Source organism: Filicampus tigris, chromosome 11, assembly GCF_054856515.1.
Source record: "Filicampus tigris isolate MCC_2025a chromosome 11, RoL_Ftig_1.0, whole genome shotgun sequence".
Lineage (NCBI taxonomy): Eukaryota > Metazoa > Chordata > Actinopteri > Syngnathiformes > Syngnathidae > Filicampus > Filicampus tigris.
In genome coordinates, this window is record NC_141227.1 from 14,978,499 (window position 1) to 15,006,343 (window position 27,845).

Sequence of the window (27,845 nt, forward strand, 5' to 3'; positions counted from 1 at the left end):
TGATTAGACGTGAAAGTCACCTTTCTACAAAAAACACTTGGGTCAAAAATAACAAAATTATGGGTCAAAAAGGGGCCGACCATTGTTTGGGTAAATTTGACCCCCTTTGTCACCCCCTGTTGTTTGCTACAAAATAACTACATTTTTGGGGTCATATTGGGTTAAATATTTCACCCTGCACATTGGCCAAAACTTTGATCCAACAAGGGGTAAAAAACTACCTGTATTGATGAGTTAACTACCAAGAAATTGGTTACCGGATTTTCAGTATAGCTGTGTTTAAAGAAGCAGCTCCCATGACATGTTTGGCAGTAACTTTTCACATTGGATGTGTCCACTTTAACAAGAATTTTAACCCTGATCCAAGAGTCAGTGGTGTTACCCATTGATACATCCAGTTTGTCTAAGCATTAAATTGACTTCAACTTCAGTTCACAAAACTGTCCAAAAATGGCGACCAGCTTCAGCTATTCAGACAGCCCAAATCCAACCTAAAAGTAACCCAATCTGTTGAAAATCCAAAGCTAACCAGTTAGTGGCTTAGGAAAACAACACAACAGTTTTTAGCATTTATGTTTTTAATTTTCCCACTATATATTCTAAAAATAACATCAAACAAAGGCTGGATTAGAACAAGGATGAATTGGACATTTCAAAACACGTTTTTAATTGATAAAAGTGACCCACAGGTGTTTGTTCCTCCTCAGACGCCCCCCTCTCCCGTCACAATGTCCAACGCCATCTGCTCCAGCTGCTTCCTGTTCCTCTTCCTCGTGTCTCTCTGCGCTGTCGAGCCACAGCGCACCGCTTCCGGTTCGCGTCGGGCGGCGCGGGCACCTGCCGCCAAGGTGCGGCTGGCAGGAAACTCGGCGCGGGGGGCTCACGAGGGTCGCGTGGAGGTGCTGCACAACAACACGTGGGGCACTGTGTGCGACGACGAGGTGGACATCAACCTGGCCAATGTGGTGTGTCGAGAACTGGGCTTCCAAGGGGGCGTCACGTGGGCACACAGCGCCAAGTATGGGGAAGGACAGGGTAAGATACTTAAGCCTCTTTTACACAACGATGTTACTAAAATGGCACTGTAACAGAAGGTCTTGCCTTTTTTTTTTTGTTTGATACTCAGACCGGAGCTAGAGTAAGTGGGATATTCCCAGAACGGGAAAAAGCCAATGTAAACGGAGCAATACTTTAAAGCAGCACTGTGCAAGAAATCGACCTTCATAAAAATGTTTTCACAACTCTTTTGATGAAACATTGACTTACAAGTACAGTTGTTGGATGGGACTTCATGCCCTGAGGGGGTCTGTATCGTTTTTACTGGCACAAAGCAACTTTGAGAAGGATGGGATCAACCCTGGCACACAAAAAAATACAAATGTCCTGAATTGCTTTACGGCATACTCACTTCCTCCTTTCGCTTTAAGGACGGCTCAGGATTTCACGACACTACTGGCAGGCATGGGAAATGTGGTTGATTTTTGTCAAAACACTACTGCTTTTGTCCACATGCCGCCACCATAATCAACAAAACTGACATATGACAGTGTTTCTTTAAGTGAAAATTAATTTTTTTTTGACACTTAAACCTCCCTCCTAAAGCTGGTTACTGTACAAAAATCACCAGCGACTGAAAGTCAAAGCTAACGCACTAATATAGAAAGGAAGTACAATGTCATCCCACCGAAATTCTGACTTCTGAGGGAAGTTTGAGAACAATAACAGAAACGGGATGACTGTCTGAAAGGGATTTTTCAAAAAACAACGCTGGCAATAAAGCAATAAACGTTTTCCTTCTCAAGGAGCACAGATGAAACTGCTTCAAATGTCTATATTTATTCAGTTTCAGTCTAAGATGGATGACCACCAACTTTAGGTAGTGAAGCAAATTCACCATTTAACACGCATTTAAAAGGTTGCGTTCCACACAGAGTTGATTAGTGGACAGATCAGAAGCACAGAGCATGTACTGATCAACATGGCTGACTTTACTACGACTTAGAACAAGATGAATGAAAGAATACCAAACATTACTTTAGCCAAACAAAGCATGTCTTCAGTTACATCATGCAAAAAAAAAAAAGAACACAAAATGTTGGAAGCCGTCCATCATTGTCCTGACTGTCATGTTTGTTTTCACTGTTGAGTTGGTTATGGTTTTGCACAGCTTAATGTCACACCAGTCACTACCACCCATGCTGGAAAAGCAAACCAGACTAGGCTGTCAGGCTGCACTGCCTGGTGAAAATGTGGCACAAATCATCATTGATTGTCATACATTTCTTGCCGTGCAGCGGCGGTGTTTTATGTACGTCCAAATGCCGTCCAATTATATTGTTCCCCACACGGCTTACCCTATGCCAATAGCAGTAATTAAGACACCCGAAATAACTGACATCATAAAGGCACAAGGATGACATCTCGTTGAGGTTACCCAGCAGGCTGGAGGAGTTCATGCATAAAAAAAAAAGGTGGGGGCATTTGTTTTGGAGTAATGACAGCATACACTTTACCACAGTTTTGCAACACTTGCTGCGGTTTATGGACATTCTTTACTGCTGCTTTTAAATCCAAATTAAAGACGGCGAGGAATGAATTTGAGAGGCACGGTCGTAAAACACTCAACTTCTGAACACGCCGCAAAGGTGCAACCCCTAATCAGTCCGCTTTAAGTCATATACGAGGCTCACTTTTCAGAGCTTGTGTGGTCTGTTTCCAGAACGAGCTTGACTGGATAACATGCTTAATAACAGCTTACTTTCCTCCGTCAAGGTCCCATATGGATGGACAATGTTCGATGCAACGGTTCCGAGAAATCCTTGAAGGACTGCAAGCATAACGGCTGGGGGGTGCACGACTGCAAACACTCGGAAGACATGGGGGTGGTGTGCGCCACGGAGCGCAGGCGGGAGCAGACGACCAGCGCTGCCGACCACAGCAACGCCATCAGCTCTAATGGGAATCCCTCGCCCCAGTGGCAAGGCCTCGTGGCTACCCGCAGGCACTCTGGATACGGCTATTACGGGAACGGACATCCATACGAGGTCCCCAGGATCCAGAGGCAGCGACTTCACCTGGTATGGCGGCATGCCACACATGAACGCCTCAAAGCGGTTGACGTTTCTGTCACAACCAACTGTCGACTTCCTTCCATCAGGGTCACAGTAAGGTCCGAATCGAGGAGGTGCGCCTGAGGCCTATCCTCATGTCGACCAAGAAGAAGACCTTGGTGACTGAAGGCGTAGTGGAAGTGAAGCACGCGGGGAGATGGAGGCAGGTGTGCGACATGGGCTGGAGTCTGAACAGCAGCAGAGTGGTGTGCGGGATGCTCGGCTTTCCCGACGCCGCTCAGCCCAATCTCAAAATGTACAAGTGAGTAAGCGTCTTTTCGTGCAAAGGAGCTCAATAGGAGCCAGCCATCGACAGGCAGTGTTGGAAAAGTCGGATAGTTATGTACAATAGCCTGCTGTGTCTGAATTGTTTATTTATTAAACTACTCCGAGATACTTTGTGAAACCAATTTAAATTCTTAAGTCAGTGTTCATATGATCCATACATTTTTGTCAGTTATGGAAGTTTTTTAATCTTGTCAGGCAGGGGCCTCAATCATACAAAATCTGGTTGCTCTGACTATGACTTTGTGTTTCACGATGAAACATCGAACATTGCTACCATATTAGAAATCGGACAAAATCTCTAGTGCAGTTTCACTTGCGAAGAACCCCAAAATGACCTTAAATGGCAGCCTCAAAACAAAATGGCGGACTTCCTGTGTCTTTTCAGGCAAGTGTTCTTTTTGTGGGTTTTCTCATGCTAAACATGCCGACCAAATTTCAATTTGCCTAGTCAAACTTGGTTAAAAAAAATTCGATTGGTGCTATGGAGACAATTTTTTGGGGGCGTAAATTTTCACCAGGATCAACACGCCTGATAATTTGGTGGGTTTTTGACTCTGGAAAAGCCCACAATTTTTTGGAGGGAAAGAATAATAACGACAAATACACAAAGCTGTTTTAGGAGAACATAATAGTCCCCCAAAAAACGAAAACGAATAAATCTGGCCGACAACAACCAATCAGTGGTGCTACAATAATGATTTCCATTTAGGTCATCCAGTGACACATCTACAGGGACAGAAAAAACAGCCAATCTAACACAAGAAGAAAGAACGCTTACGCAGAAACCGGAGTCAATAGAGTGAGGAGTAATGTGTGTACTGATTGAGTTAATTGAATTTTGGGTGACTTTAAAAGGCAACTGGGTTCTTTTTGAACAGTGTGTAAAAGATGTCATGAGAAAACATGACATCTGCTCATCACAGGGTCAAAATGCATGACAGCAAAAAGCCTTGTGTGTTACTCCCTCTGTCAACACTGTCCACAGGTATTCGCATCGCTGTTAAATGATTGAAAAGTCAGCAGAATAAAAAAAGCAAAGAGCAGCAGCGTCCAGTTAAGAAGCAGAATAAGTAAAAGCCTTCTGTCACGCTTATCTCCCCCCCTCAGCCACATCACCACAAGAGGTCCCCTCCTCTCCTCAGCCTCTGGGTAATGATAAGGGGCAGCTCCGTCCCTAGCAAAAAGCTTTTTCTTTACACCACTTTCCAGGCAAATCAACCCCTGCGCACCTCATTGGCTCTGCGACTCTCCGATGCTATCTCCCGCTCCCAAGACAAACAACAATGCTTTTAATTTTGGATTCCTGTCCCGAGGTGTAATATCACCTCCTGATTGTGCTTTAACTGTTCCGTCGATACGGTGGTGTAAGCCCAGATGAACATTTTTTTTTTTGTGTGAAGTCGCCTGTTTTATTGGCGGTGGAGCATTTGCAGGCTCGAGTCAGCGATGCTACGCTTCAGTTTTTACATCCTCTCCTGCCAGTGGTTAAGGCTGTGCCAGGGCTTATTATTTTCTGACATATCATTACAAATCCTAAGTTACTTTGGCAAAAGCCAAATAAGTCAAGTCCCCACTAAATTTTAAGTTGGGCCAACTCATTACATGGGTTATAATTTAAGTCATACAATGTCACAACGTACTGTAGCCTATAATTGCATATTAGCCACTTTGCACTCAGTAGCTGTACCTAATCTTTTTTAATGGCCTCAAGCTATTCTCCATATTTACTATTGCTAGTATTTTCTACTACTTTACATCTCCTCAATTTAAATTCATAACTGACATGAGATTAGTTATTGTTTGACCAGCTATCGGTTAGCTAATCTGATAAATTAATGTAGTTTACCTGTCTTTGTGGGTTTTAGATGAAGTTAGATGTCATATTTGTCGCATCTCTTATCTTTGAGTTGTAAAATTGCATGTTGCTTTTCTCCTTTTACCGATATTAACAAAAGCGTAATACTTTGATCTAATAATAATCTTTAGAGCTGGAAACTGAGTAAACATGCAGTAGGTTTAGTGACTTAGTAAGTGGCGATTCAAGTCATGTGACTTGCATCTCCCACTTCTGGGTTGTGTGGCTGGAAAAGTTCGGCAAATCTGATCGAACCGAAGTGTATCAGTCAATTCTGCCTTTACGGCATCCTTTAAATAGGGTGTCCTAAGGTGTCCTAAAATGCATTGGAATTTGGTGTCGTAATAGCCTTCAAACCATAATGATGTGTCTAAAAGTGTCTTTTTTCCTTTCTGTCTCCACAAAGGATTGTACTGTTTGCTCTTTCACAAACTGTTTTTGACTCCAGCATGCATCAGCATTTAAAATGCTGACCATTTACTGTAGATATTGGTCAACGGTTGGTTTCCATAATGGCATCGCGGCAGTGGTTAAGCACTGTCAACTCAATAACAGGGATTGTCATTTCACAAAATGTGCCTTGATTCACTATGGCGACATATACTCATCAGTAAAAGGTTGTTTTTTAGAGCAAAGGAAAAATACCCTAAAGATGGTTTCAATATGTTCTCCAGAGTGTACCCAGCCTCTCGCCTAAAGTCAGCTGGGATAGGCTCCATCTTGCTCGCAATGAGAAGCAGCTTGACAGAAAATAGATGGATGATTTCTACACTTTTACATGGTGGACATCTGCTGACAGTGACCCATTTCCTATCATGCTTATCCTGTTCGCTACACCCCGAACTGTTTGCTAGTTAATCACAGGGCACATATGGAGATAAACAAGAATTCGTACTCACAGTCAAACCATCACTGATTGGGAACTGAACCCATGTTGCCTCCAACGAAGTCAGTTGAGTTAACCGCTACGCCATCGCTGACTAGAGTAAAATATCTGCATAATAGCCTGTGCGCTAACTTGGCTAGCCTGCGTAAACCCACTCCAGCTACTGTCCGTCAGTGTGTATAGTTGGGAGATTCTCTCTGAATGTTGTCAATGTCATAAGTACAGTTGAGCTGAGCCATTGTCTGGATAGGTCTGCATGGATGTAGATTTCAGCTGTTCATCTTTAGTCCACAGACTGAACAGTTCCGCTGCTGGCCAAGTAGTGCACTCCATTTTGTCTCATTCATCCATCCATTTTCCGAACCGCTTATCCTCACTCGGGTCACGGCCATACTGGAACCAATAACGACTTCAAAATGTGATTAATCGTACGTGACACAATTCCCAACAAGGGTTTCAATCCCTTTTGATCTATTCTGTGCGTGAACATGCATGTTAGATCCTCTCAAGACAAAATTGTACGGAAGTGCAGTCAGTCCCATCGTGGACGATCCGTCCATCTGCTCGAATCCCTTCAAGCCGACGTTTCGGAATCTCAATGGTAACTTCACTGTGTGTTGGTACAGGGATGTTTACCTGCAAAGCATACCAACCATGCTCTTTCTGTGCATGGTTTGTTTTGTTCATTGTAAGCACAGACTGAAATAGATACTGTAATTACACCATGTGAGCAACCAAAACAATTTCAGACAATTCAGACAATATGACGTTGACATTTTTTTGTAACATCTGCACCCGAGCTCGGAAGCCAAGAAACGCTTACGGGGTGTTGCACGGTTTTGACCATCGGGGACACTCCCCCGTGTTCCTCCACCTTGCTAGAAAGCCTTTCTTAGCAATCCTTAACCAGGCCGCGTCTCTGGGGCCGTCTGTGTGTCTTGGATGCGATTCTTAAGATGCGGTAATTGCAGATTGGTCAGAAGCGAGGCTCGCTGGGGTTTGTTCTGCGAGTGAAAAAACACCCTCCAATATAGCTGTGTGTGAGAGAGGAAGACTGCCTCGCCAGAGATGGAGGGGGGAAAAAAAAACAAGCTGCACCAGTCGGATCTAATTTTCACTTGCTTGTGTGAAATATCTTTAATTATGGTTGCTGTGTGAGCCGTTGAATCAGCAGTTGACCGGCTTTTTTTGTCTGGCTTATGATTTAGGGACTTAAACCTGTCATAAGGAAATTTCATGCCATACATTTTATGTTTTACTTTCAAGTCATGTGGGTTTGTTGAATGAATATGTCTCATTTCCAAAGGATATTCACTTTAGAATTATCATTTATGCTCCTTAAATGAGAGTAAAATGGCAATGCTACACAGAAACAGACACAGGTTTTCCTAGTGAAGCTGACAGGAAAAGATGCGCTCAACTTTCCACAGATGGCAAAATATTGTTACCCTGCTTTATACGGAAAAACTAGTTGATAGTTGAGAATCAACAGCATCTTTGCTGGTTGCAGCCAAGTAGTCCACAGAATTCCTAATGAACACTTAAACAGTTATTATGGCCTTCCCAAATGCATTTCTAGCGTTTTTTTGTTTTGTTTTAATCAAAGGAATGGAAGGCGTAGAGAAGTTCGATGAACCTTGCTCAATGATGTAATTATATTCTCTACAAAGAGGCAGCTGAGACTCCCCTTCATTAGCATCATTAGCTTCATTAGCGTGGAGGCTCAACAATCACTGAAGCGATACACTTGCCCAAAGTTCTTTTGATGGATGCTGTAGAGGAAACTAATAACGCAGGTGTTTGGAGCCCACGCGCACTGGGTCAATGCTCATGCAATATTTATATAAGAAGATTTCAAACAGAAAAAAGAAATGACTTTTTGATCTGAATGTCTTTTGTTGGTCTAAAGTTAGTTTAGGTAGAGTGTGGCAAAGTCATACAATTGTGTGGGCTTGTGTGGGCTGTCGGCATGCAGAAACACATAATAGATGCATTTAACACATTTTACAAGGGCAATTGGGGACGCGCAGTGTTATATAACATGTGAGTGCCCGCTTTTGGGACGTTTATGGGATTGTTCTGCAACCGCTGGATGAAGTGTGCGATACGAATAGCATCGTCTCGCTTGCGTGTTCAGCATGACGTCAACTGTTTACTTGTGTTTGGGAATCCGGCATCACATCATGTACCTCGGCGACTACACACGTTTGCTTTGTGTTTTTATTTAGGAGTAGCAATTTTCCAAACACCTCTCGCTGCGAACTAATTAGAAATGATGAATGTAATGGGTATTTTTCTCCCCAAAACAAGTTTTTATTCTTGAAAAACATATTTGTGCAAAGGTCTTGCTTAAGTACAGCGCGAGGAGTGATTGAGGAAATAGGAGTGTCAGCTGCCAGCAACACTAACGTCAATGCTGTAACAATGCCTCTCTTGATTTTAGATTTTTAGCCCACTGACTTAATTAAGTAAGAAGGCTTGCATTCTCACTAAAATGTCCAAAGTGTAAATGATTCATGCCTGAAATATGCATGTGAAAATATTTACCCGTCTCTGTCAACATGCAAATCTGCATCTAATAGGCTCATTTTGGTTGGCCTATTTATGAGGGGGCGAATTACAGAACATTTTTGTACTCGAGGGCCACATTTAATTTTGGAAATTGACACATGGGCCAGGTCGTTCATACATTGAAGCAAGGATTAAAAAAAAAAAAAAAAAATTAAAAATATGAATTAAAAATGCATTAAAATAGTTTTATTTTCATAAAAATGTCACAATTGTTAATTTTACTAATATTTTATTTTATTATTTATTTACAGTAGCCGTTGGCTCATTCTGGCATATTTACATGTAAATGTTAATTAATATGCAGTCCCTTTTAAATAAACAAATTACAATTACAAGATAAATGAAAAAGAAAAAAAAACCTTTTAATTAACCACATTTTGTGAAAAAAAAAACCCTAAAACAAAACGGCTAAATTAATGCGACCCTGCCCAACCGATTCAATTTTACAGGAGTAGTGTTCCTATTGTTGTCCTCAGTGAATAAAAATGTCACTCTGTGAAGCCTTACAATACTTAAGCGAGCCAAACAGTATTCTCCAAAAATGGGATTTTTAAAACAGCCAAGCATCAGACACTAGCACACTTAGCACGTTCACTACATAGCATAATCAATGTGATAAGCGAGCCAAACAGTATTCTCCTAAAATGGGATTTTTAAAACAGCCAAGAATCAGACACTACCACACTTTTAGCACGTTCACTACATAGCATAATCAATGTGAACATCTGTAATAGCTTCCCGGCACACTCTGTTTGTGGCATGTTGGTCTGCCTGTCCAGTGAGCGGAAGGCTTCCCTTAGCTCCCGTGCTGCACTATGCATAATTCTCCAATTGGCAGCAAATGGCTTGGTTTTTCCCAGAACTGCGGCTGTTGAAGGATTTTTGGCTTTATTTACACAGAGGCTTCACTGGCTCAAAGAGTAAAACACAGTGGAACCTTCAAAGTTGAATGCAATTCTTTGTTCTGCTTATGACAAAAGCATTAAGTCACCGTCTTTGATATGATTTGTGGAATAAAGTGTAAAAAGAAGCTAACCACTGTTACCTGCCAAATTTAAAATGAATAAAACAATCAATTGGAATTTGAATCACAAATGACATGAAATCAAATCAAATGTTATTCATATAGCACTTCAAATCCTGACTTACAGCTTCATGTTCTTCTATTACTATATACATGTGTTAACACATTTTTGAGATTATAACAAAAAAGGCCAAAGAAAAAGCAAAAGTATTTTTTTAATGTCTTATGGCGACATTTCAGAAAGTGCTGTTACTTAACATCCTTGAAACATCAAATTCAGTGCTACCTCTCTCTTGTTCGTTAAACATAAAAAACAGTCAGCCCACATTACCAAAGGGACTATAATAAAATCAATGCAGAAAAAGATAGCTGAAGGAATAGTGAACTTAACCCAGCCCACACCATTTGTATCCCTAACTCAAACCTTGCTCGAAAACCAGCGTTTTATAAACAAAAGTTATATTTGGAGCAGTAGCAAGTCATTGCCAGAGTGGCGAATGTTTTTGGTCACCAAGCAAGAACACGCAATATGCATGTGTGTGTGCCACACGTTCTCATGTGTGGCCAGGTTACATAGAAAACAAACAGCAGAAGCCAGAGTATATCTTAGAGTCACTATTACATTGAACTAGCATGGGGTCACTGAGGTCACCTCACAGGGTGATGTGTGTGCGTAACCACAGTTGATACACACTCCTGATAGGACCATTTCCTCTATTTGTTTCTTTACAGGAAAATATGGGACACCAAGGTGGCAGATCCTTCAACAAGGTAAGTAATACCTTGGCATACTTACCTACTTCACATCGAGATCACACGAAAGAGCCGTCCCACATCTGTTATGCCTCAAATAATGCCACTGAAGTTGGGAAATATGTGGGTCAACTTGGAAACACATTTCGGTCATCTGCACTGGTCGTACACAACGCTGTCCCTGGAAAAATTTGGAAAATGGGAATGATACAGCAAAAGTAATGGCTTTCATACACTGTAAAAAATGTTGTGTTGAATTTACTTTTATTTCGTCAAGTGGTTGCCCAAAATAAAATCATCTGCATCCAGATACATTTATTTAGTAAATGTATAGTCTAAAATGTATCTGGATCCAGATGATTATATTTCATGCAACCACTTGAAGAATTAAAATTGAGCAAATTCAACAGAAACTTTTTTCAGTGTACCAGTACCTAAGAAGTCCATTTTGTGTTGGTGGAAAATTGCGGGTTGAAAATCCATACAACCTAAGAAGGCGGTTAAATCGCAGATCATGAATGATCACTCATCACGTCTGCTGTTTACACAAAACGGCCTGGGAAAAAAGTGTAGAAGGGCGCAGCAATTTCAGTGGAGTTAAGCTAGCGGCCTGCCTCTAGCATGGCGTCTTAAAGCCAGGAAATTAATGAGTCAATTTTGCCCCCCGCCCATTCATTTGGCAACCACAACAAACTGTATGGAATTTAATCTTGGAACTTCATTCATCCGTTTTAGGTTGAGCCTCATGTCCAAGAAGAAAGGCTTCTGGGTAGAGAAAGTCAACTGTCTGGGTAGTGAGAATACCTTGTCGGAGTGCCACGGTCAGCTATCAATCCCCCGTAGCCCCGCCCCTTGTAAGAACGGACGGCACGCTGTGGTCAAATGTGTTCCGGGCCCTCAGTTTTCCAGGATTTCCTCGGGAAGACCTCAAGCCCCGTACCCAGTAGTGGTAAGAAGGCGCTACATATGTAAAACCACATGAGGGAATTCATGTGGTGTTGACTTTGACTTTCCTTCCTGTTCCTCCGCATAGCCGGTTCGTCTGAAGGCTGGGCCCAGGCTCGGCGAGGGTCGCGTGGAGGTCCTCAGAGATGGAAAGTGGGGGACGATCGTGGACCACCTGTGGGAGCGGACGGCGGCCAGCGTGGTGTGCAGAGAGCTGGGCTTCGGTTCCGCCAAGGATGCACTGCAAGGCGCCTTTATGGGTCAAGGTGAGAAGGAACAATCGGCTTGTTTTGACTATGCGGATTTTAAAGTGTTTATCAAGCGTGATGGAATGCCAGACGAGATACGGCAACCTTTGCAGAACGTGTTTTATCTCAATTCAGCAGCGGTCTGCCCTGACTGATCAGATGAGATCATGTCTGTCTGTGACACTTTGAAGCTGCTCGTGTTTACACTCCTGTATCTCCACCTGTGTGTCCTGAGCCAGGGCGGTCAGGTGCACACACATCCGCAAAACTTTCACAGGACGCCTAATACTATAAGCTGCATCGGTTTGTTTAAGCTTTGGGGGCTCAAATAGCAAAAAGTACCCTTCATGTGCCTGCCCACTGAAGGCTCTGACTCATATACAGTGGAACCTCTCAGTTTGACCACCATCTGTGTTAGGAGACTGGGCCAGCTGAGATTTGCTCACTTAAATATTTTTTTATAATAATAATAATAATAATAATAATAATAATAATCATAATAATAATATCTGAGTGGGTGAAACTGTTGGATTCATAAAACCCCCCTTTTTTTTTAAGATGCACTGTATACACGTTTTAAGTCACATTCTTAACTGTCATACAAGTGTAAAAGTGTTGAAGTTTAAGTCTGAACTTTAATGACAAAGTTGAAGGAGTATTGTGAAGGTGATTCCCGATACAGGTGTGCCTCATTTTCCAGCATTCTTACAAGTGTAAAAACAAGTAAACCAAAGGAACACAAACCGTACAGGCCAAATTTGGAGTTTCATTAACGTCCTGTTTGTTAAACATGTGTCTTCCCAAACTGACTTTACTAACTTTAAAGTTTGCATGAGATATATGAATGAATAATTATGATTGTTGAACATTTTTTAGAAATAAAAAAAACATTTTAAAATTAATCTCTTAGCCCACTTTCATGTGCTAATTCGATTGGTAAATGATAAATTTCATCTTTAAATATGGTCAAGGTGTGACCAAAAAAAGTGTCAAATAAAGAAGTAAATAATGCTCTGTAAGTGGCCTAATTATAATTCTGTATGTAGTACCCGTGGCCAAAAAGTAAAGCGCGGCGAGCCTTTGTCACCAAAATGTGCGGGTGCAGTCTGTGAATGGGGTGATCATTGTCAACAAAATATCAAAGTATCATCGCTCTCTCAGCCCAATGGTACTCAATGGCTTGCGAATTGACAATTTCTTTCTCAGTGGTTCACTTCAGTCGCGTTCGGCCGTGTCGCTCGCTATATGGTGGGCCTAAAGTGAATTTGTGACAAAAACGTATTTAACCGTGGTTAACTTCTAAACATGAAATAAAAGAGAAACAAAACACAACCTTAAAGCAATGATAATGATTTTTTTCTGTCTGTTTCCTTCCTTCCGGTATCCTCCTTATGTGACTCTTCTACGAATTTTTGTTCCAGTCCCGAACTGTACATTCTCTCTTGAGAGGTTCCGCAGTGTTCAAGCTGCTGAGCTGTGTGTACTTGGCGTCCCCGCCCTAAAAAGTGGGAATGGCCACCCAAAAGCCTTAAAGCCAGGGTGTGCTCTCCCCTCATGCTGATGAAGGCCTAACGCGGCATGACCGTTTGCTTGTATGGCTTAAACGAAGTGCATCACATCAGTCCCGTTACCTTTTAACCTCTGCTGGTGATGATGTCATTTTGATTATCTGCTTTCAGTAAGCACATTCATTCACAGAGTTGGTTAGCTGTATAAGTGCACACGTCTAAACGTGTACAGTATATTGCATTCGTTAAAATGAGACGTGGCGCTGCGGCTGTAGTTTAAGCCTGACAAATGCCAGGTTTGACCCTCTACGTTACACCGTCGTACACAAACATGCTTCCTGTGCACACATAATCTCCCTCTCAGGTCTCAGTGTACCGTAAAACTTCATTCAGGTCGATGGCACTTCAAAGAGCACAGCTCAGCCCCCCTCCTCTAGAACGTTCACTATATGACGTTTGGCTGCAAGCTGTAATTTGACATGTGCCATGAAGGCCACATAACCATAGGCCTTTACGTTGCTTAAACACGCCTAAATTAGACTCTTTAGAGAGAACAAACTCCCACTATGTACAGAAAGAAGGCTTTTCGGGTAAAGTTATATAAAGATTTAATTAGTAGATGTTTAATTTCTGTGTGAAATAATACACAGTGGAACCTCTGACGTCCGTGACGCGCTACAATTCGGAATTTGACCAAAAATACACATTTTAAGTTGCATACGGTTTCTGTGGTAAAGAGGAGATATATGATGATAACCCTAGAACTGAAAATGTAATGTCTATATGTTTGTCCTGGCTACTCAAAAAAATGTGTGGAAAAATGCCTTTAGATTTGGACCAAAAAAATGACATCTCATGAGTCCGAATACCATGTGAAGACTTCAGTTCAGGGTGTTTTACTTTAGCTTTTTTGTCATTTTTTTTCATACACAGGTGCTGGATGCTAAAAATGATTTAGGAAAAATACACCTCACTGTATCTCACGAGACCTCGGTTAAATCTTGAATTCTTCATCTTTTGCTTTCTATTTGGCTTTTTATGCAACATTTATCCCAAAAGAAGCTTCAGCCTGTTACACGATGAAGAACGTGAGAAATGAAGGAAGCGGAGTGACATTCAAATCATCACGTGTTATCGGTTCACTTAGCGTGTTTATTTTCTGGACACCGGTTAACTTTTCTTTCTTTTTTTTTATGCAAATGCTTGCGTCATTTCCATCCAAACTTTCAGGCGAGAGTCTCACAGCTTACAAGACCCCCCCGGGCTGACTTATTTATGATGAGCAAATGTGATAAAGCATTTGTTCTGCCGACCGGTCCAGTGTGTCTCATTCAGAAATTGCCTGTGTGTGTGTGGTATACGCACACACACAAATAGTAGTGTATAAAATAGTGTATTGCCTTCAAACTTCTAAATCATGTTTGGAATCCTGCTGGTGGAGTAACATAATTCTGGCGTGTTTCGCAGCATCGAACCAGCCGCAGACAGCAAAGATTACTACCCAACTAACACAATCTTGGCTAAGAAAAACGGACTCAGACATTTTTCATGGAAAGGGGGAACAAGGACAGCACATTCATTTCAGTGCCTGAAATGGAGTGTCATTTCAGCGTGTGGAAAGGAACAGGGTTTTCCTTGAAAGCACAGCCGTTTGTGCTTTCGAAACAAGAATGAGGCCAAAATCAGCCAGTTTCCAACCCTTAAAGCCATAAAGGTCTAATAGGATAAAACCTGTGACGGCATTTGCCACTTCTAGTCACCCTGTAAGAAAACTCACACTGAATCAAAGATAACTCCATAAGATAGTCATTTGACCTAAAAATAACAAGCTCTGAATGAGCGCTGTGCATGGATCCATTTGCGTGATTTATTTGCCTGCGGTATATTCTAAAAATAACATTAAACACATTAGAACAAGAAGGACTTGGACTATACAGAAAAAAAAAAAAACATTACAATAAGACCACTACTCCAGGAGTTTCTGGGTTTGAATCTCAGCTCAGGTTCACCTGTGTGGAGCTTGCATGTTCTTTTTGTGCCTGTGTGGGCTTTTTTTCCCGAGAACTCTGGCTTCCTCCCACATCACAAAAGAAGAAGAGACTCCAAATTGTTGTTTGTCTACATGTGCCCTATGATTGAATGGCGACCAGACAAGGGTGCACCGCGCCTCTTGCTCAAAGTCAGCTGGGATAGGCTCCAGCCCACCCGTGACCCTTGTGAGGAAAAGCGGTCTAGAAAATTCAGGAATGCTTCTTACCATATGTTAAGTGACACTGGATTGTTTTTCAAAAACAAAGGACTCTTAAATCCTTGTTCTTCATTGTGTTTTCTTTATTTTGTGTTAAGGGTTAGATTGTTGAATTATTCCAAAATGGTCGCCTTCTTTCTTTCCTTGATAAACAATCGTCTATGACGTCAATGTACGATATCTGCTCCCAATGCTTATGATGCCAGGCCAATTTAAACATACATGAAACATGGCTGACCTGTTTTATTGAAGATGAGCCGCGATTGGTCATTACCTGAGCCCTGAGCAGTTGTGATGTCATTTTCAGTCGACAGAAGTGACAAAGCGGCCGCCCCCTGAGATGGACAAAAATGGGTAGATTTTACTGCTTAACTCATATTCCACAAACGCAATATTAATCAGAATGCTGTGGGCCTACTGGGAACATATTCTTGAAAAAAATATGTTTGGATTGATTTCCCCTCTAATGCTTACTTAATGTCATACATTCAGTTCATTTTGTACCGGGCTTGTCCTCACTAGGTGATCATGGGTAAGTTGGACACTCAGGGAGAGAGGCGGAATACTCACTGGATTTGTTGTCAGCCAATCAAAGAGCTAACGTCGCAGACCATGATGTGGACATTTGTGTTTTCATCATTGACAGTCAATGTGATCAAACCCACCTCAAAATTCCAGAGATAAATTACGGGATATTTCTATTTCTCGACCAACAGTTTTATTTTATTGTATTTATTTAACTATTTCCTCCCATCACGTGTGTTTACATTGAGTTTACTCCACACACACAAGGGAGCAAAACACCATAAATGTTCATCAGAAGTGTTTTCTTGTGAGAATTTATTTCAGGGATTTCACATATTTTCCAAAAGATGTTTTAAGTACATTCCTTTTTTTTTGGGATCCCGTACACACCCTTGTCGCGATAAATTCAGCTTATGGGAGTCACCACTGCGATAGCAGCGGAAGTGGGGCAGATATGTGTTTTTCCCACATTTCTAGCCACACGCGTAACCAACGTGGAAGCAGGGCTGCAATCTTCCAGCGACAGAGCCAGCCAGCCTGCATTCTCAGTCCCCGTTGCCTCTGACATTTTTCATTTCCTATGTCTATCTGGCTTTTTCTCTCCTTCCCTTGGTTTTTGTGGATACGGTGGCACTCGCTAAAATGCTCGTCCAGTTCCAGGTTTATAGTTTATGTTTTGCGCATGGAGAAAACACTAAAGCCATTACTGGGCGAGCGGTTTCGTAAAACGCCGTCCGTCATTATGGAACCGACTGTTTGCATTCATAAAATGTTGATTCATGTCGTTTTGGAGGGTCTGGTTTTCATTAAATACCAAATGAAGAAAGTACATGTCTTGACACACATTTGCCCTTGTTTGATGGACTTGGCATATGCTTTGTGGTTGTTTTGCCTAAAGCAACAGAAGGTTGGCAATGAGGTGTGTCAGATCCCCAAAGTCGATGCTGCAGGTTCCGCTGCTTGCCTTGCAATAGCACTTTACCACCGAGGGTATGAACCTTTCATTGTTTCTGAAGTGGATAAAGCGCTCGGGGGGGTAAAACAAACAAACAGATGTTAGCCGATAAGCTTTCAAGTTTATGCGTACACTGGGTGGCCCTGAACAAACGAATGTCACGTGAAATCTTGATAAAGCAAACTATGGAAAAACTCAATCTCCGACCTGTGCAGGTACTGGACCCATCCACATGAATAGCGTGCAGTGCACGGGGACAGAGCGCTCCATCCTCGACTGCTTCTTCCAGGAGGTTCAACCATGGACGTTCAAACACAGCCAGGATGCTTCGGTGCGCTGTAACGTCCCTCAAACTGGCACAGAGTACACGGTATGAACAACAGAAATACTGTACTAACACACATGCTTCGCCATTCAAAGGTGAATAATCGTAACCATGTTTCCAGGTGCGTCTGGCTGGTGGCAGGGTTCCCTCAGAGGGTCGAGTGGAGGTGCTGATGGAAGTTGGCGGCCGTAAGCGTTGGGGTTCGGTCTGCAGTGAGAACTGGGGCATCAATGAGGCCATGGTGGTCTGCAGACAGCTGGGTCTGGGATTTGCCGCGAGTGCACATCAGGTAACCTGAAAGTGACACCACATCAGTCCATCCGTTTTTTTTTATCTTCTTCCCCCTAAGTGAAACGGCCAATCTCCATTACTTGGGTGTGTAGTACAAGAAGGTCTAAATGACCAGTTCTATCTCTTTGATGAACTGTAGCACTCCTTTAATTTGTCAGAGGTGTTAATGAAAGACAAACAAATGAAGAGGTGGAGGTCAATCTATAGTCACGGCCTTTAATTCACTCTAATGGACAATGTATCATGAGCATCGCTTTGCTCCTCCGACAGGATACCTGGTACTGGTCCAGCGACCCAAATGCAGCCGAGCTGATCCTCAGCGGAACTCACTGCGTTGGTACCGAGTTCTCCATTCAGCAGTGTCGCCGTAACAACCACATGCACTGTCCACGAGGCGGGGGACCAAAGGCGGCTGGGGTCACCTGCTCAGAGAGTAAGACAAATTTTTAGCTCTCCGTCTTCTGGTGGAAACGTTAAGATTGAACAGAATCCATTCAAAGAGTAAATTAACGCAAATATTTTTTTTTCAAGAATATGTTCTATGCAAGCCCACTAGTTGAAACAGGACGTTCTGATAAATATTGCGTTTGTGGTTAATAAGTGTTAATCCACTCATTTTTAGCCATCTGTGGGGGCGGACATTTTGCCTTCTGTCGACTGAAAATGACATCACAACTGCTCACAATGACCAATCATGGCTCAGATTCAGAAAACGGGTCAGCCGTGATTGGTCGTTGTGAGCAGTTGCGATGTCCTTTTCAGCCGACAGAAGACAAAATGGCCGCCCCCAGAGATGGCTATAAACGAGTGCATTTTGTTGCTTAAGTTATATTCCACAAACGCAAAATGAATCAGAATGCCGTGTTTCAACGAGTGGGCCTGCTGGGAACATATTCCTGAAAAAAATATGTTTGGGTTGACTTCCATCTTAAAGAACACTTGATGACGTCAAATTTATTTAGTTTATTAAAGATTTATTTTTTTCATATAGGACATAATGAAGATAGAAGTAATCGGCTCCTGGGTCATAAAACCAAAATGTATTTATGGAACATTTATACATTTCTTAATCAGTATACAAGTGTAAAAATAAATTAACCTCAGTTAGTAGTGCAGTGTTTAAAAAATAAATAAATAATAATTCCACAATCTCTTAATTTGGGGGCTGCACTTTCTTGTGTTGCAAAAAACCCAAAGAAAAAGCAAAACACATTTGGAGTTGAGACCTAAAATGAGGTCTTTCTGACATGGGCTTGAAAAAAGACAAAAACAGACTTTTTTTGCACAATGATTAGGAATTACAAACTCTATTCAATAAATAAATATATTCAAAAAATAAAAAAAAATCTAGAATTCAAACAATGTAAAATAAAGTCAACACAAATAATCTAAATGTATTTAAAAATAAATACAAATCTCAACATCTTGAAAATAAAACATTCCAATATTATCGCTTGTCTCTGCTGCTTCAGCGGCTCCCGACCTTGTTCTGGACGCCCAGCTGGTCCAGGAGACGGCCTACCTGGAAGACCGACCGCTCCACCTGCTGAGCTGCGCCAATGAGGAGAACTGTCTGTCCTCCTCCGCCGCTCGCATGAACTGGCCCTACGGCCACAGACGGCTGCTGCGCTTCTCTTCGCGCATCATGAACCTGGGACGCTCCGATTTCCGACCCAAAGCGACGAGGGAGAGCTGGACGTGGCACCAGTGTCACAGGTAGGGACGACATCCCAGCACGGGGTCATTTACACGTGTTGCAGAGACTTATTGCAGCGGAAAGAATGTTTTACTTTATGTGGGATGTTGTGGTTAAGCATGTGGTCATTTATTTTAGAGGCTCCTGGAAACAGATGAGTTGCGGTTATTGGAAAACACGCATTAAAGGCCTCCGTGTGGCGTAATTTGGAGTTATATTTAATTTAATCACCAGCCGGAAAGAAAACAAGTAGATCGTGACAAGGAATCAGCTGGTAGCATGCAAGACCAGCAGTTTAACACAAGAATCTTTGTCACCTTATTCAGCAGCTGTGAATAGACCAAGAGTGGTCGCCAGCTTCGGTGGACGTCATTCCACTCGAGCGCTCGGCAAGCTCTGTTCCATTAGATGAGGTGCGCACCTGAAGGCCTGTCACGTTCGGTTTAAGAGAGAAGAAGGAGACAATTAATTAAGATGAAGAGTCGCAGCAAAGCAAGAAGTAAATTCATTTTAGATGAAGTCATTGACTGCCAGCCCAGTAAAAATGGATCTTTGACATCTATAGACATCAATGGCAGTGAATGAGTTAAACAAATATATATTTGAACAGCGAAGGAGCTAGACCAGGGGTGGGCAATTCCAGTCCTTGAGGGCTGGTATCCTGCATGTTTTCCATGTCCCCCTGCTGCAACCCACCTGATTCAATGATCAGGATCGTTGTCCAGCTCCTGCAGAACTTGCTGATTAGATGATCATGTGAACCAGGTGTGTTGCAGGAAAACGGGCAGGATGCCGGCCCTCGAGGACGGGAATTGCCCACGTCTGAACTATGCTTCATAAAATTCTAATTAATCCCCAAAGTTAATGCTTTAACCAGAGCTGGGCATTTTATAAAAAATTGAGCGTCCGTTATTCGTTATCCGTCAGCATGGGTACCCTTCAGTCGTCCGTAATTTGTCTTTATTTCCGGGGGGAAAGAATAGTACCTGTCTATAGGCTGGTCTGCCTCTAATTTTAAATGGCCGTCCGTCGGCGAGTCCGTCTAGACCATCGGTGTCAAACATATGGCCCGCGGGCCGGAACCAGCCCCAAAAGAGGTTCAATCAGGCGCGCCGGATCATTTAAATGTGAAAAAATGTATAAAAGACACACAATTGATATTTTTAATACGATAACAATTCATGAATTATCCGCTCGAGGCACACTGTTTTGAGCAGAGTAGAAGACAATATTGTTTAAAAATGTGTTTTTTTATAAATCCCATTTAATCTTAAAGTGCATTCCTATATTCTTCAATACTAATTACTTGTTAAAGTTTTGTGCCTTTGTTCAATCAGTGGGATCAGTTGCAATGCATATATGTGAATGATAAACGTAAATTGCACATTTATCTAAAGAAATTTAAGGTGTTTCATGAAATGTTTTGTAAAAGGAATGTTCATTAAATGTTCATTATTTATAGCAGAGTATGGTATAATTTTAGTGGTCCGGCCCACTTGACTTCTACCGAGGCCGTATGTGGCCCACAGTGACAAAATGAGTTTGACACCCCTGGTCTAGACTTTCACTTTGCTGAACGTCACTTTAGAAAATGTCGAAAAATGCCAGACTTTGACCTCGGAGAACGAGCACAAACCCAGAGAGCGGCCATATCTTCAATTTTAAGCACCCGCCGTGTCCGTGCACGTGTGAAGCGATCCATTTAGCGAAGTCGCGATGGGGTACAAAGGACAGCGAAGGGGGCCGCAGGTTGTTTCGTCAACACATTAGCGCTACGAATGCGGCATTCAAAGACCTCCTTTCAGCAAGTGCGGGTAAACAGGCTGCGCGACGCTGCCGCTAAAACAAGCTTCTGTGAGAGGTGTTATGGTGACACCCACGCTCATGTTCAAGCAGTGAGGTCATAAGGCTACACGCCATAGGGGAGCAGTGTTCATTCAATGTCAACCGCTGCAAACAGAAAAGCATGATCAGTGGTGGGAAGTAGTGAAGTACAAATACTTGGTTAATGTACTTTCTGTAAGTAGATTTTTCTGGACTTGACTATTTATTTTTCTGTCGACTTTTTACTTTTGTTCCCTGGATTTGAACACAGATATCTGTACTTTCTTCTCCTGACTTTGTCAAAACGGAACAAAATGATGTAAAAAAAAAAAGCCATAAATTAATCGTCTTATTTTTGTACTCATGGACCTGCGCAGACTGTGTCGACTTGTTGGCTGGACATTTGCGAACAGAGCCCTGTAGTCCGGCAGACAGGCGAGTCAGAAGACCTCTGTAAATTGGCTGATTGGAAGACCAGATGTTTAAAACAAGAGATTAGTGATTAGCCGACTTCCATATTAAAACGTTGAAGGGGCGATTTAACGTTGACTAATCAGTTCGAACACAAATATATAAGGTGCATTTTTTTTTTTAGATGTTATCATAACTAATTAGCATTAGCAAAACTATAGGAACATGTACAGCAGTTTTGTACTTTTTCTTCTCTTTCTTACACGGTCTCTCGATCTTTCTCTCTCTCTTTCGTCTCAGGCATTACCACAGCATCGAGGTTTTCACACATTACGATCTGCTGACTCTCAACGGCACCAGGGTCGCGGAAGGACACAAGGCCAGTTTCTGTCTGGAAGACACGTTTTGCCCTGACGGTAATATTCACCAGCATTCACACGCCCCCCCCCCCCAAAAAAAAAGCTGCACTTTCCCATTAGTGGCAGGAAATTAATATCAATATTTTAGCTGAAGCAGTGTGGAGTTTTACTCTGTGGTTAATGTATTAGATCGCCTCTGTGCTTGTTTGTTCACTCTCCATTTGCTTGTTATATCATGGATGAAATAGCTTGTGTGAAAAAGCAGCATTCATAATAAAATGTTATCCACAAAGTGGCATGCATTAAGCTAACTTGGATGATGATGAAGGGAAGTCAACTGTCTTTTTTTTGGTTTGTTTTTGCTGTGTATTAGGGGCCCAAAAGCGCTTTTCCTGTTACAACATGGGTGACCAGGGCATCTCTGTAGGCTGCTGGGATACCTACCGCCATGACATTGATTGTCAGTGGGTTGACGTGACGGACGTGCGGCCTGGAGACTACATTTTTCAGGTCAGTAGTCCTCTTTCTACATGAATCTCCGGCCCTAGTCAAAGTTTGGCGGGATTTAAAAAGCGAGTTGAGTCCCTTCGAATGAAAGTGGTTTCGAAAAAGGGTGGATGATCGTACAAACCTGCGAAATAGTTTGCATGCAGTTTGTCCCACTTAAATAGCGTACCAAATGTCTTTCGGGATTGTAAAGTGGCATTTTACGGCCAATGATTCTCACAGGCTCGCGACGTTCTCTTGGTCGGTTGCTGGTTATATAGCGTACATCTATTTTAGTTGCTAACGTCCCGACCTCCCAATCTAGCTCAACCATCCTCTCTCTCTCTCTCTCTGTCATTACTTGAGCCTCAGCCAGTCCATCAGGTCTGCGGTCGCCAGAGTAAAACACATCAAGGACTGCAGCTCATCATTATCCTCCATCTCACTCTCGCAGACTTACCCATCCCGCACATTTTTACGCAGCCGTCTGCAGCTCATCAATGGCCTCGCATGTGTGGGAACTTTCGGCTGATAATTACTGATGTTTGTCTGAGACACTCACTCATTGTAATTACACTTGTCGCTTAAAGCAACATTTACTCTATTTACGTTTAATCCAAACGGTACACGTTTTTGAGTGTCTCTGGAGCATGCTGTTTACAATTATATAGTTGTATGTGGAGGATAGAAATTACGGTAGGAAATAACTCCGTCCGAAGGAGGATTCATGACGTGACTAAGCAAATTAGACTGAATTACCGAAAACATCTTCTATTTAACGTTGCTAAGTTGACATTTCTGACTTTGGGGTACGGATTGCGCAGAGACTCCCTCCTAATGAAACACACCAATTACCCAAGTTAACGATCACCACACTTGTCGTGACGCTCCCCCTGTGCCTCCCCTCCCATTAGACAAGGCTAATTTGCCGCCAAGGAATCCCTCCTGCCCTGTTTTTTAAACTTTTATAGCCACTTCCTAACCAACACTCTCTTCAGTGAACCAACACAACATAACGCTAAAGCCTCTCACGCGAAGGTTCAAACACTAATTTACAGATGTAGTTGTTGAGTAAGGAGTCATTTTAAAACATATCTTAGTGGCCCATGACACACTAAAACAGCGTCCGGACCGGTCTTTTAATTACTTTTGGAGGCGTCTTTGTCTCAATATCTCAGTATTTTTTTCCGTGACACGTTTGTGTTCCATACCAGTCAAGACCAAAACTGCAGGGAGAGCAATGGTTGAGCTGAACTCATCATTTGCTGTCATTCTTCTCAAAAGGTTTCAAATAAAATCATTTAAAAAGCGTGACTTAATGACTTAAATGATTTTACACATGCATGTTAAGCGCAAGAACCTTACAATCCAAACAACGATGGCAAACCACAGGACTGTTTATAACGTTTCTCCTCTAAGGTAAATTTGCGTCCAACTGAGGCACATTACTGTATGTGTTTTTTTTTTCCAAAAGTAATTGCCTGGTATGTACATTACAAGATTTTTGGAAGTCCAAGTGAACTGGGATAATTTTAACAACGCTTTCAACTGTACAAGAAATGAAAACCCAAATGAAATTCTTTCCAGTTTTATTACTAGACCGGTGGCCTCGGTTTCTTTCTTGTAGTTTGCCGCCTTTCTGCCTCTAACTGTGTGTAACCGGTGTTTAAAGAAGGTGGAGCATTTTTACAGAACGGCTATTACAGTAAATGACTTGTTGCCGTTATCACTTAAGAGAAAGGTCATATCAGCAGTTAGAGAGTTGCGCTGCAAATAACAGAGGGGTTACTTACGCGTACGGTGCAATAAGATAAGCTGTAGTTGGAATAACTTCCAGTGTTTTGAATGCAAGGTTTTCTTACAACATATATAAGATTGTTGTAAGATATAATAAATGACTTTTTGGCAAGTGGCAGCACAACCATATGCTGTGTTCCGCAACTACAAATTTAAATGAGCTTTTCATCTGAGTCGGTCATTGTGTTTTTACATAATGTTTAATGCCATTGTTTTGTATTGAAAATGAATATGATTTTTCTAAAGAGTCCGTTGGACCCTGGAAAAAGTGAGCATCATTTCAAAAATGATGGAAAAAGAGAGAGAGAAACAAATTAGTCTTATAGCATAAATGCGTCCGTCATTAAAAAAAAAAGTTTTCGGAAAACACAAAAAAAAGTCAAGCTGCCTCGGTTCAACCTTAATGATTAGCATAACCTGGGTGACTGAGAATCTACACAGAAAAAAACCCAACACGTTTTTAAAATTAGAACTTAAAACTTCAAGGTCCCGCTGTACAACATCAGATATACAGCCAGTTTAGACTAATGATCATGGTGTTTGTCTGACAGGTGGAAATCAACCCCTCCATGGACATGGCCGAGTCGGACTTCATGAACAACGTCATGCGCTGTCGCTGCAAGTACGACGGCCACAGAGCTTTTATGTACGGATGTCACGCAGGTAAGCGCCAAAGTTCCTCCATTTTTTTTTTCCAACTTCACAGCCGCGCGGCTTTATCACTTCTGACTCTCTCTTTTCCTCCTTCAAGGAGACGCGTACAGCGCAGAGATCGAAGACCTTTTTGAGCACCAGAGGCAAATAACCAACAACTTTGTGTAGAGACACAAAAGCCTTCCGGACGCTGCTCAAGGTGGGCAGAGGGTGACGCCTCCGAGGCCCTTGGGAAGCTTACAGTAGCACCCACAACAGCAAAGAATATGGAAAAAGCTGCCTGGCTCGGCAGCGGCTCAAACGTCACATCAACGAGACTCAACTCGACAGGCCAACCACAAGAGCGGCTCACGCAGCTTTTGGCTGTTATTACTGTAGTTTGGTATGTTAATCACATATTGATTTCAATAACATGGTGAATGTGGACTATTTTGATTTTCAAAACGTTCCACACATGGAATACTATTGAATCTGTCGCTAAGACAACAGTGGAGTACTTGGGACAGCTTAAACCCAGTATGAGATATTTAGATAAAATATTGTTCTTTTCTGCTGCAAATCGATCTGGAGGAACTTTAGAAATACTTATTAGATCAGTTATGGATATGAAACTGTGCTTTGGGATTTTATATCAGTATATCAGACAATGCAGGACAGTTAAACTTCTTTTTTTTTTTTTTTTTTTTTTTACAGGCGTGAATTAAGTCAGTCATTTCTAATTTATTCCTTGGCTATAATAAAAACAATTGTTATCATCTCAATAAGGTAACAAGATTTAGTAATCATTTTATGTAACAAAGCACTTTATCTTTTTTTACATCAGTATTCTTGTAATCTTCTTTTCAATTAGCTACCAATACCGACCAATCCAGAATATCCGTATATATATGCTGTATAGTTGTTGTTTTTTTTAAATACAGTGAAATATAAAGTTGGTGTTTACATATGCACATGTACTATTTATACTGATATTTAATTTATTCATAGGGTTCACACAACATATTCAGCCAGAGGTTTGTTAGCTACAAGTTTTCTTTTTCCATTATCCCTTTCCATAATATGTAGCTATGGGACATTTATAAGATACAGATGAATTATTCTATTTTAAATGTGGTTATTAAAATGCAACTGTAGGGATTTTTCTCCCAGCTTTTTGGGGAGGGAACAACAGTGTCACACAACCACATGTATGTAGCGGGCACGCCAGCAGACTTTGAGAGCATAAATATACATAAAAAAAGCCTTTTAATTATGTCTGTTTGGGTTAGTTTTAAGGTTAGGCCTGCGACTACAGTGTGTGTTCTTTTATGCTTTTATGCACACTGTGGAACGGCTGCCTATAACATTATGGAAAAAAAACATTTTTTTTTTTCATAAATCTTACATGCGAGACAAACAGGCTGACATGATTTAGAGGAGGAAAACGATGGTCGACTTTTTAGAAACATGCATATCGTCTCTGTCCTGTGAAAAGCACTTATGTCCAATTTTTTTAATTTTTTTAATTTTCATGTTAATGCGATGTCTGTCAAGCAGAAACACTATTCACGAAAAAATAAGAAAATTGAAAAAAATGGAGATAAGTGTTTTTCACATGACAGCGAAGATATACATACAGTATATACGTTTTTTTTTTTTTTTTTTTTTTTACTACCAGAGCAGTGCCACACATGACATACTCGAAAAGGAGAATAACATGTTTGCCTGCAAGAGCAACATCAACATCAGGTGCTTTTTTTTTTTTTTTTGGAAATCTACACGATCACTAATATTTTATATGAATGAGTATTCGGGCCACGCGGTGCTAATACTATGAGAGATGAAAGCATTAATTTTACATGAATTAAGTCCTACTATTATACGAGAGGTCAATTTTACGAGGAAAGTCTTGTTTTTAAAGAAAAAAAGACTTTAAATATTAAGTATATTATCAAATAAAATTGTAAAAATTTGAAGAAAAGTCAGAAGAAAAGATGAATATAATAAAATTGCAGTCATAGAATAAAGTCAAATTTTACGAAAATAAACTTGTACTTTTTAAAATTTTATATGAATAAAGTTGTACGTTTTTTTTTTTTTTAAGAAAAAGAAAAGACCCAGTTATGAAAATAAAATGGCGGCTGCTAATGAGTTTTTTCTCTAAAATATACAGCATATTTTTCATAATAGTTTAAATGGAAACTATTTATTTTAGCATGGCCCGAGTACTTGTTCTTACTTTCAAGCTTAACAGTCATTCAACTGCATTTTGCAAAATGCTAATTATTTGATGTGTTTATCTTATTGCATATCAACCGTGGAACTTGTTATTCTCACAACCATTTACAAGGAAATTGTATCAAATATAAAGCACATTTGTCATACTATGTTTATAAAAAAAAAAAAAAAAAAGACAAAAACAAGTCTTCCCATAATGAGTCAAATTTCTACTCATTCCAGTGCTTTTCATACAAAAATCCCACTAATGACTTAAGAGAAGTGGCTTTATTTGGACTCATCCTTATCTTCTGTTAGGTTTCAAAAATATCCGTTAATTTGCTAGCCTTTCAAAGTCAACAATATTACACCAAATCTAACAGCTAGCAGACTTGAAAGGACTGTTTGCTGTTGCTTTGTGCTTATGTACAATTTCTGTTTATAGTCTATTCTATGTGTTATTTAAAATTGTATGCCGTTCCGTAGATCACGTGGTTTAATGTTCATCATGTGACTGTATGTACCCCCACTCTTAAGTGTAGCAACCCTATGGCCTGTGAGAGTTTGAGCCAAATGGTGCTTCTTTAAAATCTCCTTCATACTTCATAGAAAGCTGAGCTCTCAGGGACCTCATTTAACATGTCTCCATGTGAATGGTTGCTTTTTGCTCTGATGCACACACACACACGCACACACACACACAATTGCCACCATCTGTACCCCACTTTTTCTTTCTCTGGTGCACAAATGTATGAAAGTGATCATTGTATTTGTGCTTGAAGAAACAGGGGATGATAAGTGTGGATAAACACTGGCTGAGTCACTTCAAATCACCATCCATTCATTCATCATGACTGTGAATTAATAAAACTTCATTGTCACATTACTAA

General features: G+C 41.2%; 1 protein-coding gene across 1 annotated transcript; it reads left to right on the plus strand.

Annotated features, from left to right (window-relative positions):
* The first annotated feature begins 710 nt into the window (after positions 1 to 710).
* On the plus strand, positions 711 to 27,841 carry loxl4 (lysyl oxidase-like 4). Its single transcript, XM_086045765.1, has 14 exons — positions 711 to 1,035; positions 2,773 to 3,077; positions 3,158 to 3,372; positions 10,467 to 10,505; positions 11,223 to 11,436; positions 11,521 to 11,698; positions 17,132 to 17,286; positions 17,363 to 17,530; positions 17,803 to 17,965; positions 19,005 to 19,248; positions 21,764 to 21,879; positions 22,196 to 22,332; positions 24,657 to 24,768; positions 24,857 to 27,841. Exons 1-14 carry the CDS (start codon positions 729 to 731, stop codon positions 24,925 to 24,927), a joined length of 2,424 nt encoding a protein of 807 aa, XP_085901891.1. The 5' UTR covers positions 711 to 728; the 3' UTR covers positions 24,928 to 27,841.
* The last annotated feature ends 4 nt before the right edge of the window (positions 27,842 to 27,845 follow it).

What these genes read in the sequence shown, in the direction of transcription:
- loxl4 (XM_086045765.1), top strand. Translation starts at nt 729, where the DNA reads ATGTCCAACGCCATCTGCTCCAGCTGCTTCCTGTTCCTCTTCCTCGTG. An exon ending in ACGTGGCACCAGTGTCACAG is followed by an intron (nt 19,249 to 21,763) that starts GTAGGGACGACA and finishes CTTTCGTCTCAG; the next exon opens with GCATTACCACAGCATCGAGG. An exon ending in AGACACGTTTTGCCCTGACG is followed by an intron (nt 21,880 to 22,195) that starts GTAATATTCACC and finishes GCTGTGTATTAG; the next exon opens with GGGCCCAAAAGCGCTTTTCC.